Source organism: Panthera tigris, chromosome F3 (genome assembly GCF_018350195.1).
Source record: "Panthera tigris isolate Pti1 chromosome F3, P.tigris_Pti1_mat1.1, whole genome shotgun sequence".
Classification (NCBI taxonomy): domain Eukaryota; kingdom Metazoa; phylum Chordata; class Mammalia; order Carnivora; family Felidae; genus Panthera; species Panthera tigris.
This window is the reverse complement of record NC_056678.1, coordinates 3,808,288-3,825,597: the sequence shown is the minus strand read 5'-3', so window position 1 is coordinate 3,825,597 and position 17,310 is coordinate 3,808,288. Positions and strand designations below refer to the sequence as shown.

The 17,310-nt window shown below is 42.3% G+C and overlaps 1 protein-coding gene across 5 annotated transcripts in view; it reads right to left on the bottom strand.

The window, feature by feature from the left end:
• AHCTF1 (AT-hook containing transcription factor 1) overlaps window positions 1–17,310 on the bottom strand; it is a 78,163-nt gene that overhangs the window by 35,588 nt on the left and 25,265 nt on the right. For 4 of the 5 annotated variants that reach the window (XM_042976626.1, XM_042976628.1, XM_007076948.3 and 1 more), the window contains 10 exons: window positions 16,786–16,902; window positions 11,953–12,037; window positions 10,247–10,397; window positions 8,761–8,893; window positions 8,493–8,674; window positions 7,775–7,836; window positions 6,775–6,903; window positions 3,779–3,869; window positions 2,424–2,513; window positions 81–221 (listed from right to left, as the gene is read on the bottom strand). In XM_042976626.1, the coding sequence (XP_042832560.1) occupies window positions 81–221; window positions 2,424–2,513; window positions 3,779–3,869; window positions 6,775–6,903; window positions 7,775–7,836; window positions 8,493–8,674; window positions 8,761–8,893; window positions 10,247–10,397; window positions 11,953–12,037; window positions 16,786–16,902 (1,181 nt within the window). The remainder of the gene's footprint in view (window positions 1–80; window positions 222–2,423; window positions 2,514–3,778; window positions 3,870–6,774; window positions 6,904–7,774; window positions 7,837–8,492; window positions 8,675–8,760; window positions 8,894–10,246; window positions 10,398–11,952; window positions 12,038–16,785; window positions 16,903–17,310) is intronic. The other variant, XM_042976629.1, reaches the window with a different exon arrangement.

Below are 17,310 nucleotides of genomic sequence, written 5' to 3'. Positions count from 1 at the left end.
AGACACGGAGGTTTATTCTTTCTCGAAGCCAAGAAGTAAAATTGAAATAAAAATTCATTTACAAAAGATAAAGCGCACACCTCTCTCGGTGATGTCTTGGGCCTCTCTCGTGAAACAGTTTAAGACCGAATTAAGGTTGCTAAGAAGCAAACGGCACTGCTGGAGGGACTGTATGGTTTGCGAATCGATGAAGCGACACGAGCCATCAAATAATGGTGTACCTTCCAAGGATAAAATACAAGATGCGTTTTGACACAATAAGTATGAATTAAAATCGCAAATGCAAGGTTTCTCAAACTCGTATCGGCCACAGACTTAGTCTGTACATTGTGAGATTCGCCAAACACAAGGTTGAAACAGCACACGACCTCAAGAACCCCAGAAAAGACAAATCCAAATTACTATTTTTTTAAGAGGCAGAACGGGGTAATAAGCAATATGTGAAGAGGGGAAGGTGATCTAGAGTCAACTTCAGATTCACTGGAAATTAGTTCATTAAACACTTCTCCTTCAAGTAAGTCCTTTATAGCAGATCTTTTACGTACAGCGTTGTTTTGTGACTAGTATTTTGTAAGAGCACTCCTTCCACCTCCAGTCTTCAGAAGCCAGACAGCGAACTGGAGCCTCAGATGAAGACTTATGACGATAAATTGCACGCTTGTTACAATTCGTTGTAGATTTGGCTGTCTTTTCATTTCAAACTCAAGATGGAGTTTATAAATTCATTTTTTGGGGAAAAAATGGGTATTTTAGTTGCGACTGCTCACATCGTTTAGATAAAATTTATCTCGTTAATATTTCATGGGTGACTAACCACGCAACAAGTATCTTAAGCAGAAACCCTTCCTGAAATGATACGCTCTACTTCCAATGTTTAAAATATTATGCTTTGTATTTTAATTACATTAGGTTTAAAAAAAAAAAAACAACCCATTAAACCAATAACGGAAGTTGAAGGCAGCAATAATGGCTGAGTTACCAAGTTCAAGCCTGAAGCACCACATTATACTCTAAGTATAATGAAGGCATACAATTTGTGAACTGATTTGAAATTTTTTTACATGAATTACATAACCATAATGAGTTCTAAAAACATTTTCCTTTCAAAAAAGTACATTTTTACCCTGACTCTGGATTATCCAGTGTTTGTCCTTCACTTCAACTATACTAAGTGATTGCCAAATTATTTATTTCATGTTTGTTATTTCATTAAGCATGCCCTAAAAATACTATAGAACCTCACGTCTTCCGAAAAAACTTAAAAATCTTCTACGAAGAGTGATTTACTTAGGAAGTCCATTTGTTCATTCATCACTAACACGATGATACAAATAACAAAGACATATACATCTAAAACTTAAATTTTACTTTCATATACAGGGCAATCACATTATTCCATTATTTTTGCACTAATTAGGTATAGCAGCGTTTGATATTCACAGGACACCTCACAACTCAGTGTACAGTGAATACGCAAAACTGTTAAGAAAAAGGACTTTGAATGACTGATAAAAACATCTGCTCGTAGAAGACAGAGGAGTTCTTTGCCCTCCTATTCAGCCTTTTTATAGTCATAAATATATTTACATGGAAAATGAAAAAACAGAGGAGCTTCTGAAGTTACCTGGCATATTCTAACTCCATCATCAGCATGTTTTATAAATTAATCTTGTAAGATCAAAAATGAGATATAATCCTGAAACTTGGTACCATACACATACTAACGTGCTGCCAGTTTGACAATCTGTTGCAAAATCTTGCTCAAAAAGAATTCTGTCGGGGTACCTGGCTGGTGCAGTGGTGATGGAGCGTGTGACCCTCTCTTTTTCTTTTTTAACGTTTATTCATTTTTTGACAGAGACAGAGTGTGAGTGGGGGAGGGGCAGAGAGAGAGAGAGAGAGAGGGAGGGAGACACAGAAACCCAAGCAGGCTCTAGGCTCTGAGCTCACGGCACAGAGCCCGACATGGTTGGGGCAAGCGTGTGACTCTTGATCTGGAGGTTGTGAGATTGAGCCCCACGTTGGGTGTGGAAATTAAAAATAAGAGCTTTTTTAATTTTCAAAACATTTTTGTTTTAGGGAGAGAGAGTGCAAGTGGGGGAGGGGGCAGAGGAGACAGAGAGAGAATCCTAAGCAGGCTCCATGGTCAGCGTGGAGCCTGCCACGGGGCTCAAACCCACAACCCTGGGATCGTGACCTGAGCCGAAATCAAGAGTTGGAAGCTCAACTGACTGAGCCACCCAGGCGCCACCCCCCCCCCAAAAATCTTTAAAAATCAAACAAAAACAGTAATTGTCACCCCAATTTAAAAAGAAATACTTTTCTTCAGACAGTTCTTTAAAAAGTTCACAACTTCAAACTGATGAAAAGTTGTCAGGTACTTAACACATAAACCAAGGTTAATTTTTTAATGTAATACTTACATAGTCTGTCAAATTCCTCTTTTGTGAAAATCACTTTATTCCATGTCCATTCGAGCACAAAGCGCAGATTAGCAGCAGAATTTGGTTGTTCTTATTTGCAAATATCAACGGAAAAAATAAAGAATTATTAATTACAAACAAAGAATTAGTAACTTCAGTGAGAAAAGAGAGCAGCCACCCTGACCAAGCGAGCAAGGTTAAGTTCAACAGCAACAGAGACAAAGTGGCGCCACACCCTCATGAAACGGCAAGGAGCGCGTCAATTTACGGAGAGCTGCTGCGAAACATGTGAGCCTGAATCTAATCCTGGGGAACGATGAACAAATACACATTGGGAGGATGTCTACGAAATAACAGGCTTCTATTTTTTAAAGAAGTCAAAGTCTTTTCTTCAAAGATAAAGGCCTAGGAATTAATTATACAAGATAAAGAGAAAACAAAAAGACACAAAACCTAAACACAGAGTATATTCTGGATTCCCTACCCCTATAAATGCTACAAAGGACGTGACTGACATGACTGACAAGATCCCAGTAAGGTCTGGAGATCGGAAAATCGCACGTATCAAGGTGTTCCTGATTTTTAGAAGTACAAAGTGGTTTGGTAATCAAAGTTCTTGTTTCTGGAAATAATACTGAAATGTTACTCACAAGTAAAGAAACATGATGTCCTCAACTTATTCTCAAATGATTCAGAACAAAAATAATGTGTATGTGGCGTATATGCTCGTAAAAAGGGGGATACATGCAACTGGGAAGAAATTTCCAGAGAATTTTGCTGAGTGAAAGAGTCAATCCCAAAGATTATGTACTATATAATTACATTTATGAACTTTTAAAAAAATGTTTATTTTTGAGAGAGAGAGTACACGAGTGGGGAGACAGAAGAGGGAGACACAGAATCCGAAGCAGGCTCCAGGCTCCGAGCTGTCCGCACAGAGCCCGATGCGGGGCTCGAACTCACAGACCGTGAGATCGTGACCTGAGCCAAAGTCAGACACTTCACCGACTGAGCCACCCAGGCGCCCCATGAACATTTTTGAAATGACAAAATTATGGAAGTAGAGAACAGATTGGTGGCTGCCAGGGGTTAGGGATGGGGATCGGGGGAGGCAGGCGAGGCTCTGAAAAGGGCAACGTGGGGGTCCCGACTGAGGCGCTGTACCAGAGGTCTCCCAGACCCTGCCGGGGGAAGGTGGTGCCGAAAGGGTACACGGGCCCTCTACATAATGTCTTAAAGCTACAATGTCATGTGCGATTATCTCAAAATAAAGCTTCACCCCTCCCCAAACTGAATAATTTAAAAATTTTAAAATACAAAAGGAATTTTCTATTTGTTAAAAACCGAAATCTTACCTTCTGCTATCCACTTTTTGATACATCCAGTCAAAAGTCCCAGCGAACTCGTATGGATTGCTGCTGACAGTATAGCTTCTAACTGTTCTTCCTAAACCACACACGTTAAAAGAAGAGAAAGAAGAAATGAAGATAAAGGACCACTGACCGCAGACTCAGAGATAGCAAGTTCAATAATACAAACGGATAAAGGCTTAAAAACTCCTAACTCACTAGGTGGCTCTAAACAAAAAGCCAGACAAGAACACACAGCTGGTGACGTGAACTAACTACCATCCTCACACACCGGTGGCGGGGATGTAACATGGTAAAAGCCACTTTGGGAAACAATCGTAAATATGGAGTCACCTCGCGACCCGGCAATTGCACACCCAAGAGAAATGAAGACGCACGCCCACACCAAAAGCGTACATGACACGGTACTCGTCATAGTCCCACACTGAAAACAAGCCAAATGCCCACCAACTAAAGAATGGATGGACAAAATGTGGCACAATCCTGTACAGACATCAAACAGGACGAAGTACTAGTGTCTGCTACCACACAGTGAACCTGAAATTCATACAAATGTGAAGTTTCTAGAATAAGTAAGTCTGCAAAGACAGAAAGCGGATCAACGGTTATCAAAGGCTGGGGGACGGAGGGCAAGGAAACAGTATGGGGGTTTTTGTGGAGGCGACAAAAATGTTCTAAAACTGAATGTGGGGCCGGGCGCACAATTCCAGGAACTTATTCAAAACCACTAAATTAGCCACTTTAAACAGGTGACGTAAAGTATAGGAGTTATGTCTTAATAAATCTGTTACTTAAAATATCGTAAGTCACGTTTAATATCAAAGAACTCGATGAATTTCATTCATCCGTTCTTTTAACAACGAATTGCATGAATAAACAGATGAGTTACACAGGGATACAGGGGGCTACGATATGATAAAGGTTCCCCCCAAATGAAGAAAAGCACAATTCTAAAAGGAGACTCACTAAAGCATTTACGTTACAATCAGGGACAAAACAAGAATGTCTGCTGGTACCATTATTTTCCCAGTCTGTGGAGGTTCTACCAAGTATGAGAAAATAAACAAGAGTGGGAAAAGAAATGGAGTCTAGATTTGCTGCTGACTGTGTACCTTGAAAATCTAAGAGATTCTAATTCAGTTAAGTAGTTATTAAGTGAAGACACAAAAGTCAATTGCATTTTTATGTGCTAGCAACAACCATTTGGAAATGAATATAGGAAAAAGGTTCTACTCACAATGAGCAAAACTAGAGAACACTTATGGATGAAAACAGAAAGAAGTCCGTAGGAAAATAACCATAAACTCTTGCTCATAGATGTAAAACAAACCGTGGATAAATGGGAAGATGCACTATTTAGACTTGGATCTGATAAAGATGTCAATTCTCTCTAAATTTAGTATGCGAATATAATAAATTTCCAAAAAGAATTCCAATGGAGGTACTGGATAAAATCATCTTATAACTAATACAAAAAACTGCCTATGAATTGACCAAAAATTACAGAAAAAAAAGGGCTGCATTAGCAAGTATTAAAGCAGTATATTAAAATGGCATAGAAATAAATGAAATGAATAGGACAAAATTAAAACCCAGAAACAAAACCCAGTACATGCAGACATAGGAAATCAAATAAATGTGGTATTTCAGTAGCATGCGAAAAGGACATTCTGTGTTCTGTTTCATAAGTGGTATAGGACAGCTAGAGTAAACATCATCTGGGAAAAAAAGAAAAAAATCATATCTTTGTGATTTGATACACAAAGATGAATTAAAGCTTTAAATGTTAAAGAGACATTTTAAGTGTTAGGAAGATTTTTTTTTTAAGCCAGAGCTATAAAATACATTTGACCACAAAAATATTAATTTGTATGTAGCAAAAGACACTGTAAGACAATCGAGAAGAAAACAGCAGGGGAAATACCTGTAAAATTTCTGACAAAAAGGGTAAATGTGTATTTCATAAAGAATTTCTATAGACAGCCCAGTAAAAAACGGTAAAACCTATAAATATGTAACTAATGATCAGCCAATAATATGAAATTGCATACACATCATGAAATTTGTATACTGCATGTATACTAAAGGATATGTAAAGAGATATACGAAGAGAAGGCTACAAGTTAAAAAGTCCTCATAACCATATACACGAACAGATGATGACCCAGACCATGACCCAGGTCTAGACGGAGGCGACTGCCAGCCCACTGGAAACCTCCCTCTCCTCCTCCCTGATCAGAAGCAAGTCCCACCTCCCCCTACCATCTCCCACGGTGACCACTACCGCTCCCCTGCCTTCTGAAGGAATCATTTTCTTGCTTTTCTTTTTGTTTTCCCTCTATATATGCATCACTGAAGAATACAGTGTCATCTGGCCTGTTCTAGGAATGGTCAACAAAATGTCAATATTTATTTGCCTCTATACACTTTAGCCAATTTTCTAAATTCAAATTATTCACGTATTATTTATATAGTTGGGGAAAAAATACCCAAATGAGTTGGAATACCAGGTTTAAAATAATCATAGAAAACACTAAATGGAGCACTTAGAGCACCCAAGCCCTTGAGGATGACGAACAGCTCTCTGCTATCACCAAGCTGGAGCATTTGGCAGGGAAAGGCAGTTTCAATCCCTGACTCACCTGGGCTCACGCTCTTGCACCAGTGCTGTTCTCACAGGGGCCAGAAAATGGCCCCCAGTCTGTTTTAACAGCTTCCCCTCAGGACAAGCCTGAGGCCGCCATGGGGTGCCTCCTGTCCCATGTCCTCCTATACAGCTAAGTGAACCCGGGGCCGAGTTACGACTAATGAGTCCTGGGAGTATGTGACGTAAGCCACAGCCAAGACCACAGCTACTGATCATGCAGCGTGAGCATTACATCACCTAACCTACCTTCGCAGAAATGATCTAGTAGACTTTTATTACAATAGAAGCTAATAATCTATGACCCAAAATAAACAAGAGTTAGAAATCACCTCACCTGAGTTAAGTTGGAAGGCTGAATATCAACAAGTCTTGGTGACAGAAGGCCAGCCATAAGACATCGATTATAACCATCAGGTATGAATTCACTGAGAGATGGTCCTGATTTCTTTAAAAAAGTCAAAGTCTGTAAAGATCGATTAATAAACGTCAAAAAATACACAACTTAATCAAATTTAAGAATAATTAATAAGCTAATCACCTTAGTTTACACTTAATATTCTGAATAAGACTAAAAGACGCTGAATGGAAATTGCAAAAGACTCCATTTTTACACTTCTGGCAAGGAACAGGGTTTATAAGGTTCTTGAGCTAAACCAATGCTTATTAGTCATAAATAATATTACTGATGAGGGCATTGTAGGTCACTTTTTCTTTTTATGAAAGATAACCCTATTCCTTCCCTAAAGCTGACAGACTTGGTGACAGATCTAAATGAACACCCCCCCGCCCAGGCCCCCTCACTGCCCCCGGCAGTTTGTTCCTCCTGATCTGATGTAAAAGGATCTAATATCAAGTATAAATACGGCATTCATGCACATCTAGCTGATTATCCATTTAAAAATCTGCCATTTTGTGTTTCCCCAGAAAAGTATTTTTCAACATCAGTCATCGCCCACTCTGCCAGGCACTGTCCTAGGTACCTTCTTTGCGTTACTTCATTTATTCATAAGCTTCCTGAGGAGAAAGAGGAGAATTAAGAGGATGGACAAAAAGGGATGTGGTTAAGGCACTGACCTACTTCACTATTCTCCTTAAGGTTCAAGTGGCCGACATCCACACAAAGCTGCTAAAAACAACCCAATACCTCTTCTGGCACATTGCCAGAACAGGCTGTCGGTAACTAATGGCACTGGCTGCCAACATCACAAACCTAGCGGGACCTACCACTTGAGTTGAAACGACAGTCTGTACAATTAACACTAAATGCAGCTGACATCCACGACCTGACTTTAGCCCGATCAGACACACTCTGTCCAGTGTTAGTTGCCACCTACCTCCTTGTGAAAGCCATTACAAGTTATACGAACGATTCCTGAGTTTAATAAACAAGTGGCATCTAAAAAAAAAAGATGAAAAAGTATCCGCTCACATATTAGATTTTTAGATGGCACTAATACAACAAAATTTATCCTAACAAGAGGCTGGTAGGCAAGGTTATCAAAATCATTGCCTATAATAAATTTAAAAACGGGGCGCCCGGGTGGCTCAGTTGGTTAAGTGTCTGACTCTCGATTTCGGCTCCGGTCATGATCTCGCGGTCCGTGGGCCACGTTGGGCTCTTAGCAGCACGGAGCCTGCCTGGTATTCTCTCTCTCCCTCTCTCTGCCCCTCCCCTGACTGCATATGCATACTCTCACAAAATAAATAAACTTTAAAAAATAAATAAATAAAATAATTCTCCTATCCTGGCAAGATACCAAGCCGCACCGTAAGTAATAGTTATCTTTTCTAACAAATTCAAAATAGTGATACTTTCTTTATAAAACATCTAAGTATTAAATTTCTCATGTACGTATCAAATGAATTTCCTCAGCTGCCCATATATTAACTATCGGTAATGAGACATGAGCAGGTAATTACGTACACGTGCATACCACACACTGTATATGTACCATATGTATATGCACACGCGTACTATACATATACGTATTTCGCACCAACACGCAGACACGTGTGATTTTTCTTGAAAGGTCATGTTAAGGAAATACATACCAAAATTGTAAGTACTTGGGCTAAAAAACTGCTCAGGAGGTGGGAACGAGGGAGGCACTCCTCGACTCAAGCTTCTCTCGTGCACCAGCACATCCAAGATGTAGTGTGGGGAAGCCTTACTCACGACAGAATCCAGTGACCACAATGCAAAATAGGAGCAACTATGCAGATACTCTCCTGATCTACAAGAAAATTTTACAAAACCATTAAGTCACCGAGCGGCTACACATACAAATACGAGAAAGAGAAAAAGAGAGAGAAACCATACCTTAGCGAGTCTGGCATTTGCGCATGATACCAACGATTTATGTCAAAAAGCCCCAGGTACACAGAAGGCTTCCCTTGTCCATATACATTCACCTGCCAGGTAAAGACTGAAACACTGGTGTCAGGAGACAGCGCTGAAAGAAAAGCACGTAGTTTTAAAAAATGGAATAAATCATTGCCAAGTAAAATTACCCCGAATAAAATCTCAGCAACGTTTTCTCACAAATTAAGGAGTCTCAACTGCTATTTGATATATCAGAGCACACTTCTATCGTTCATTCTGTAAGGAGAGTGACATTCACTTGTATCTTAACTGTTTTCCTATTTCAAGAAGATCTTATTAAGAAGTACGCATCAGAAGAGTTCTATCCTGGCTTATTCTCACTTAACGCTTTGGCAACTTTGATGCAGTGGAGGTAGAAAGCAGAAAATGACTTGGGTGAGTATTGTCCCAACAACGGAACACAGTGCCAGAGAATCTCAATAGCCACGACGGGCGGCCTAGGCGCTGGGCTTAATTCCTCAGAGGAATTCTAGCTGAGAAGGACTGAGCCAGCCGTACGGTAACGGGAGGAAAGACAAGGACTTGGATGGTGGCTGTGGGATGGAAAGTCAGAAACAAAGTGAGAGAAAACAACAGGAGAGAAAGAAGCAAACGTCTGAGACCCAACAAACAGGAAACAAAGCGGAAGAGGGGCGGGGACAGTGAGAAGAGGTGGAGAGCTCTGCTTGGGGCATTTGTAGCTCGATGTGATGACTGGACCCCCTACAGACGTGGGACAAGAAAAGAAGACACGCTCAGGACGGATGAAGTGCCCCTGAGGATGAACCCCAGTAAGACCGCCGACACAAATACGGCCCTAGTGCAATTCCTGGGACTGCACGAACCCCTCCCACGGTCCCAATCAATCCTCCCGACTGCCTGCTGCAGAACGTACGACTGTATTATTCCACTCACGGATGGGGAGAGGGAGGCTCAGAAATGTTACATAATTTGTCAAAGGTCACAACTAGTGACACAGCTGGGATCCGAATCCGCGCTGGATTCTAAACCCTCTGCAACCGTGACTAAGCAAGGCTTGTTTACCAGGAAGAAGGGAGGACACGAAAGGAAACAGAAAAATTAAAGGCATCCAAGGCAGGTCTCAAAAATACACAGAGGGAAGCATTATTCACAGCCTCTTCATTCTGGTCAGAACCAGAGGCCATTTTTGTCCATTTAGAGAGAGGTGGACGAAAATACAAGGCTCCTTCATTAAGGGTCTCCGAATCTACTCCATTCTTGAGTTCCGTACGGCAATGTGGAGAGTAAGAAACACCTAGGAGCTCAGACAGACCTAAATAAATTTCCATAATTAGTATCTCAATTTGTTAACTGCCAGGAGTATGAACTCTAAAAAGCAGTAACTGTCATAAATCTTACGTCAAGATAAATCTTAAAATCAGGCATTGCACATGATATATATTAAGAGCACTTTTTAACTGACCTTCACTCATACCTTCCTCTCTGTCGCCATGATATCGAAATTTCTCTATACTCTGGCAGCCCAACAGCTTGGTATTACTAGTCTGTCCCCTCAAAGGAAACATGCCACCCGTGAGGTCCAGTGTGTATCTCTCTTCACAGTACTCTAGCCCCTGAAAGATAAAACGTACGCAAATCTTAATAGAATTCTAGGCAAAAAGTCATTCAGAAGTTAAGAATTCTCCAAATCTGGGACGCCTGGGTGGTTCGGTCAGTTAAGCAGCCGACTCTTGGTTTGGCTCAGGTCATGCTCTCACGGTCCGTGAGTTCAAGCCCCACATCAGGCTCTGTGCTGACAGTACGGAGTCTGCTTGGGATTCTCTCTTTCTCCCTCTCTCTCTGCCCCTCCCACTCTTTCTCAGAATAAACTTTAAAAAATAAAAAATAAACGTTCTCCAAATTGAAACATTTTTCACACAATACGAAGGAAACACAAAAAGTTAAAGAATAAAGAGAACAAATCACTGAAAAGGGCTCTGAAATTTTACATAGCACACGACACACGAGGCTAAATTTAGTGTCTCGAAAATAGTCACCAACAAATCTAAAGCCGTTACCAAACGTGGGAACCCTGTACCCTGGGCTGCAGTGTAAACTGGACTAACCAGCAAAATTACACACAGACACGCCCCAGGCCGGCAAACGTGTTCCTGTGTTCTCAGCGCAATTCTCGCTCTAGAGCAGCTCTTCACTTTGTTTTTGCCCATCAATGTCTGTAAGAATCTAACAAAAGCTATGAGACTTTCTCCCCAGAACATCCACTGATGACAAAAATGCCACACAGAATTCAGACACTTCGTGGATTCTTTAAAGCCCGTCCACGTATCCTCAAACACGAGGTTAAGAAAGCCTGTTCCACAGAAAGGAACGCGAGGGTTGACCACACTGCTGTCAGCAGCACGGCCCTTCTTCCTCTAGAACTCAACTGGAAAAACAGTCATCTGAAAGTCCAATGCGTTTACCCGCGTTTACAATTGTTAAGTGGCAAGACCATTTAAAAAAAAATTTGTTTTTAATTTTGGGGCGCCCGGGTGGCCGAGTCAGTTGAGCGTCCAACTTCAGGTCACGATCTCACGGTCTGTGAGTTCGAGCCCCGCATCGGGCTGGCTGCTACCAGCGCAGAGCCCACTTTGGATCCTCTGTCCCCCTCTCTCTCCACCCCCGCCCCCTCCTCACTTGCTCTCTCTCTCCAAAATAAACATTTAAAAAAATTTTTATTTATTTTTTTAAGATTTTATTTTTAGGTAATCTCTACACCCAACGTGGGGCCTGAACTCACAACCCCGAGATCAAGAGTCGCGTGCTCTACTAATTGAGCCAGGCCGGCGCCCTGAGACCGTTTATAAAGTCATCTCATGGCTTATTGCTTTGGTATTAGTGCAACATGGTGGAGCTGTTTTTCTCTGGTACCAATCAGGTCACAAGAGGAGTCTTGTCTAATCTCATTTTAGAGGACAGCGATACCTGGGGAAGTTAAGAGTGCTACCCGGGTAAAACAGCTAGTCTTGTGATCCCTACTCTAACACTCTTTCTGTTATATTATGAATACATTATTCACTTGACTAGAAGAATAACTTTTCGATATGTTAATATCTTTAGACAAAGACTAAAAAAGGCAAAACAGTGACAAAGTGGTAATAACGAACCCGTATCCCCAGTACCATTTACCTCATACAAGATTTGTCCCGATGCCAAACACTTTCTATCACCAAAGGCCAGCTGAAGCAGGTGTAAACTCAAAACGTCCCCTTCACTGGAAGAAACAGAGATTAACTGAGAAGAAACGCTAAATATCACATTCATACATTAAGCATCTCTTACTGTCCAGTATGCAACGCTGCACGGGACAAAACTAAGGTCAATGTGAAGAACTTACTTTTACTTGGTCGTTTTCACAAAATGCAGTCCTCTGAAACAATAACTGATTTTTATTTTTATTAGAAAAAATTTTTTTAAATCTTTTATTTACTTTTGAGAGAGACAGAGCGTGAGCGGAGGAGGATAGAGTGAGTGGCGGAGAGCAGAGCAGAGAGAAGAGAGGGAGACACAGAATCCGAAGCAGGCTCCGGGCTCCGAGCTGTCAGCACAGAGCCCGACGTGGGGCTCGAACTCACGAACCGCGAGATCATGACCTGAGCCTAAGTGGGACGCTTAACTGACTGAACGACCCAGGCACCCGATTTTTATTTTTAACTAATTCTAATTAGCTCAAACTGATGTGATTTGCAAACTTTAGGTGACCCCTTACGTGGCGGAGACTACAGCTGTTGGGTCAACATTCCCTCTGCCCTTCTTTCATAGGGAAGTGTTCGTTAGGCACATGGCTGCTTAAAATATGCCACATTTCCCAGCCTCCTTTGCGGCTGGGTGCAGAAGGCCCAAGTTCCAGGCAACAGATGTAAACAGAACTATCCCACAGCAACCACAGAAAGCCCTCGGCACGGGACAGCACGTCCTCTGCTCCTCCTTCCTGGTCTCTCCCTCCATCCTGGGAGGCTTCTGGCTGAAATGACGGGGTTGCCCTGTACCACAGCAGGAGGGCTACACGGTAAGGACATAAAGCAGATACCGAACCAGCTGTGCACTGCTCAAGTACAGCACGCAGTAAATGTTAAGAGCACAGACTTCCATACTGTCTGAATTTGAATTCTTCTTCTCTCGGGCCCATCTTTCTTAGAACGCCTACTTTACCTGGCTTCCAAGGATACCACACTGTCTTAATGGTCCCCACACTACACTACCCGTAGTCCTCTGCCGGCAGTTCTGCCCCCTGCTTCCCAACCTTCAATCATCTCTGAGCGCAGAAGGCTTCCCAGCTTCTTCTTTTCTCTAGCTAGTCTCACTCTGGGCTAGTGGTTCTCTACCTTGGTTGCTTATTATTAGAATCACCAGAGGAGTTTTGAAAAACTACTAATGCTTAGATAGACCCTACCACCAGAAAGAGATTTCATTGGTCTGGTACAGCCAGACCAAACTCAAATAGTCACATTATCCTGACCTCCAATGGCCCTTTAGAGACCAGTTCTACTTTTCTGACCTCGCCCGTGACGGCTCTGCGTTCTACCCTTTCCTGCTCTTGTTGCTTTTCCTTGTGACGTTTTTCTAAGGTCTTTGCAATCTTTCCTGCAGATCTTCCCATGGCTCTCCTCCCTCCCTGTCCCAACCCACTTCGTCCACATCTCCCTAACTACACAATCTGAAATAGCAGTTCCCTACATCACACACATTCTGTATTTCCTCTCCCAGCTTTATTTTTTTGTATTTAACATCACTACCTGAAATTATGTTAAATATGCGCACTCATATACTTACGAAATATACTCACTGAAATATAACATCTAGAAGAACAGAGATTTATTGGTTATGCATCGCTACATATCTCCAACTGTCACCAGCACATAGTAAATGCTCGATAATTATGTTGAATGAATAAACACGCAGATGTGAAACAAAGACAAATAACCTCGAAAAGACCAAATACTGAACAGGATAAACTGGATACAACCACCATTAAAGGGACACCGGACAGTTTTTCCATTCAATTTTCCATATTACAAAATTAACGTGGCTTTTATCATAATCGATGAGCTCTGTGGCAACAGCTAAGACCTACGCCCGTGTCATCCCATGGTGGCACAGTCACTCCACAGTGATTCTTCTCTTCCCTTTTTTACCCTGTTTAAGTAATCACTCTGGGGGCAAAAAGGAAGGACCATACCATCTGTCCTTCCGATTTAGACTTTCAATCTAAATTTGTATTATTTTCACCTACTTATAATACCAGTAAGATGTTGGTAAAGTCCATGACCAGGGGATGGAAGAAGAGCCTTTGTTAAATTAATCACACACCTTCGTAAAGTGAGAGAGTAGCCTAAGAATGGCTTAAAGCAGGATTCCTGACCTGAGGTCTGCGGGGAGACGACGAGCAGTCTGTGAGCTCCCATGAGTTGTAAACAAGATTATTTCTATCTGTTTATATGTGTATGTGAACAATACAGAAAAAAGACACACATGTACACACATATAAATGATACACGTATACGCACACAAATCACACACGTACAAACAACACCTCTACACACAGAGCGTATGTAATACTCATACACGCATAAACAAATGTAAATAATCCTGTTTACAACGGGAGCTCACAGACTGCTCTTTGTCTCCCCACAGACCTCAGGTCAGGAATCCTGCTTTAAGTCATATCACACACACATACGAATATATATCACAGCCTTCACCAGATTCTCAAAGAGGCCCACGACCGATTAAGTCAAAGACCAGAAGACCACAAAAATACCATTCTCAAAAATATCTCACATCAGTAATACTGACAAATGCAAAGTAAATCATGTAGGAACAAATAATCCAAATTACCAAATAAATTAACCCTGTCCTATTAAAGGAACAGACTACTAGACAGTGGTTTAAAAGTCACTAGAGAGTTATTCCCATGTGTTACTCAGTGTGTTGTGGGTAATCAAGGTAAGTAAATGCAGGGCATCACTCTAAGAGAAACAGAAAACAGTATATTCTGCCCACATTTTAAAGTGTGATTCATTTGTGCTTCAAGTGCAAATGCAGTTGACCCTCTAACAACATGGGTTTGAACTGTGCAGATTGCACACAGATTGTTTTCAATCTGCACACAGATTGTTTTCAATAAATACAAAGGGAGATTTTTTGGAGATCTGTGACAATTTGAAAAAAACGTAGATGAACCACACAGCATAGGTATACTGGAAAAATTAAGCCAAAAATTAGACACTGGTACCAGAATACAGTATGTAACACATATAACACACAAAATATGTGCTAATTGACTGTTGATATTATCAGTAAGGCTTCTGGTCAACAGTAAGCTATTAGTAGTGTAGTTCTGGGGGAGTCAAAAGTTATAGGTGGATTTTTGACGGTGGGGGTGGGGTGGGGGTGAGTAGAAGAGTCAACTATAGAGGTCTGAAAACTACGTCAAAAAAGGACTCAGGGAAGTGCATACAGTTCATGAGGATTTTACACAAGAAAATCAGGAGCAGAGAATATTCACACAGCTTCCTGATTATAAGAACAGAGGGGGCATCACCTACTGATAATACTACAAGAATCAAGAGTGGTATGGTAAAAAAGAACGCAGACTTATTCACCAAGTTCCAAAATAAGAGGAAAACACTCTAGACCTTAGTGTGGGAAATTTAGAAAAAGCAAAATAAAAAAATCCACATAAAGAATAATAAGTCAGGGTGCCTGGGTGGCTCAGTTGGTTAAGCATCCAACTTCAGCTTGGATCATGATCTCTTGGTCTGTGAATTCAAGCCCTGCGTTGGGCTCTGTACTGACAGCTCAGAGCCTGGAGCCTGCTTCGGATTCTGTGTCTCCCTCTCTCTCTGCCCCTCCCCACTCACTCATGCTCTCTCTTTCTCTCCCAAAAATGAATGTTAAAAAAATTTTTAAAGAATAATAACCAAACTCATCCTAAGAGACAATCCTAGGAGGAAAAATAAATACAACGATCATTTAGATGACAGTCCCCTTGCATTCCCCATCCCCCAGAGCCCTGCTTGAACAGCCCAGAAGACTGTGAACCCATCAAACTGCTGCCGCCCCCACTGCACTCAGATGGATGGAAACACAGACCGGACCCCGTGAGGGAGAGCCCAATAGCGGTCTCTGTACTTTCATTTCACTATTTTTTCAGGATGGACAAATTACAAAAGTGGCAAATTAATTCTTCGTTTCCATCACTTACCACAGAGTAAGAAGGTAAGACAAAACCACGAAGTGGGGATGTCTAATACAAAAACCCCAAGAGACCCCAATTCAGGTACCTAGAGCCCAAGGTGGGATGGACTTGGGAGAAAGTACCGGGAACAACGGGTCACCACCGTCATGGGCTTTATCCCACAAGCTTGACTGTTTCATCGATCATCCAAGAAGGAATGAAACATCAAGGAAAAAGACAAGGAAATCAATACTTCTGCCACTCTAACCCTGGAAATGAGCAAGCTGAACGGATGGAATACAGCTGCAAGGTTTCTCATAAGCTATACTTGGGACAAAGTTAGACCCTGTGACAGAGTGAAAACTAACCAAATGAATGCTAGGAGTACACTGGGCCAGGCAAACAGGAGGACCAGAGAACAGAGTCGGGGTCGATAAAAACGAGAGGCACACACAACAGAGAAAGATGGTGGGACGTGAGAACACGGGAGGCCGCAAACCCCGGTGTAAGGCAGCGAGGCCGTTGCCTACTCAGCGCACTGGCTCACTCCCGGGTACGGCAGGCAGACAGACGAGCACAGTGTCCTTACCACCACCTCAGAACTCACTCAACCACCTGGAAACAATCCCTTCACCTTCAAGATCATTTCAACCACCACTTGCTAATCCACTGAACTATGTCATTTGCACCGAACGGAGACAACGTACTACGAAACTTTCCAATAGAAATTAACTGCTGCCGCATCGCTGGCAAATGTTTTTAAAAACACGTCTCACGCTTACCTGTCCTGTGTAGACTGAACAGCCCACAGGTAACAGCAATTACGAGGGTCGTTCTCCGGCTCTTGAAAAGTAAGTGCGTACACGGGAACTCGTCCACCTTCCAACTGAGTGTAGTACCTACAACAGGCACAAAAAGTGGTCTGCGTCATACTGTTAACCGGTGGTTTCCTGAAGAAAGAATCAGGGGTCTTGGGACAATCTCGGGTTAGAGCAACTGCCGTTCACGCAATCGTCTCATCTTCAAAGATACACAGGGCGTACCGGGTCACGGCCGACCGTGGGCGCGGCGCTGGAAGGGCTAAAACCACTACAAGGGCACCTTCCAGCCCCGCGAGTGCCACCGTGTGCTGCTCCCCAGGGAGGCAGCCGTGGGCGCTGAAACCCCGACTCAGCACGTCACCTCGGCTGCTCGCCCCGGGCCAGTTTCCCCATCGCGACACCGGGGCGGCGAGAGCCCGAGGGGCTCCCGTAAAGCACCTAGAAATCAGCCCCGAGAGGCTGGCCGGCGCTGGGGAAGAGCCAGAG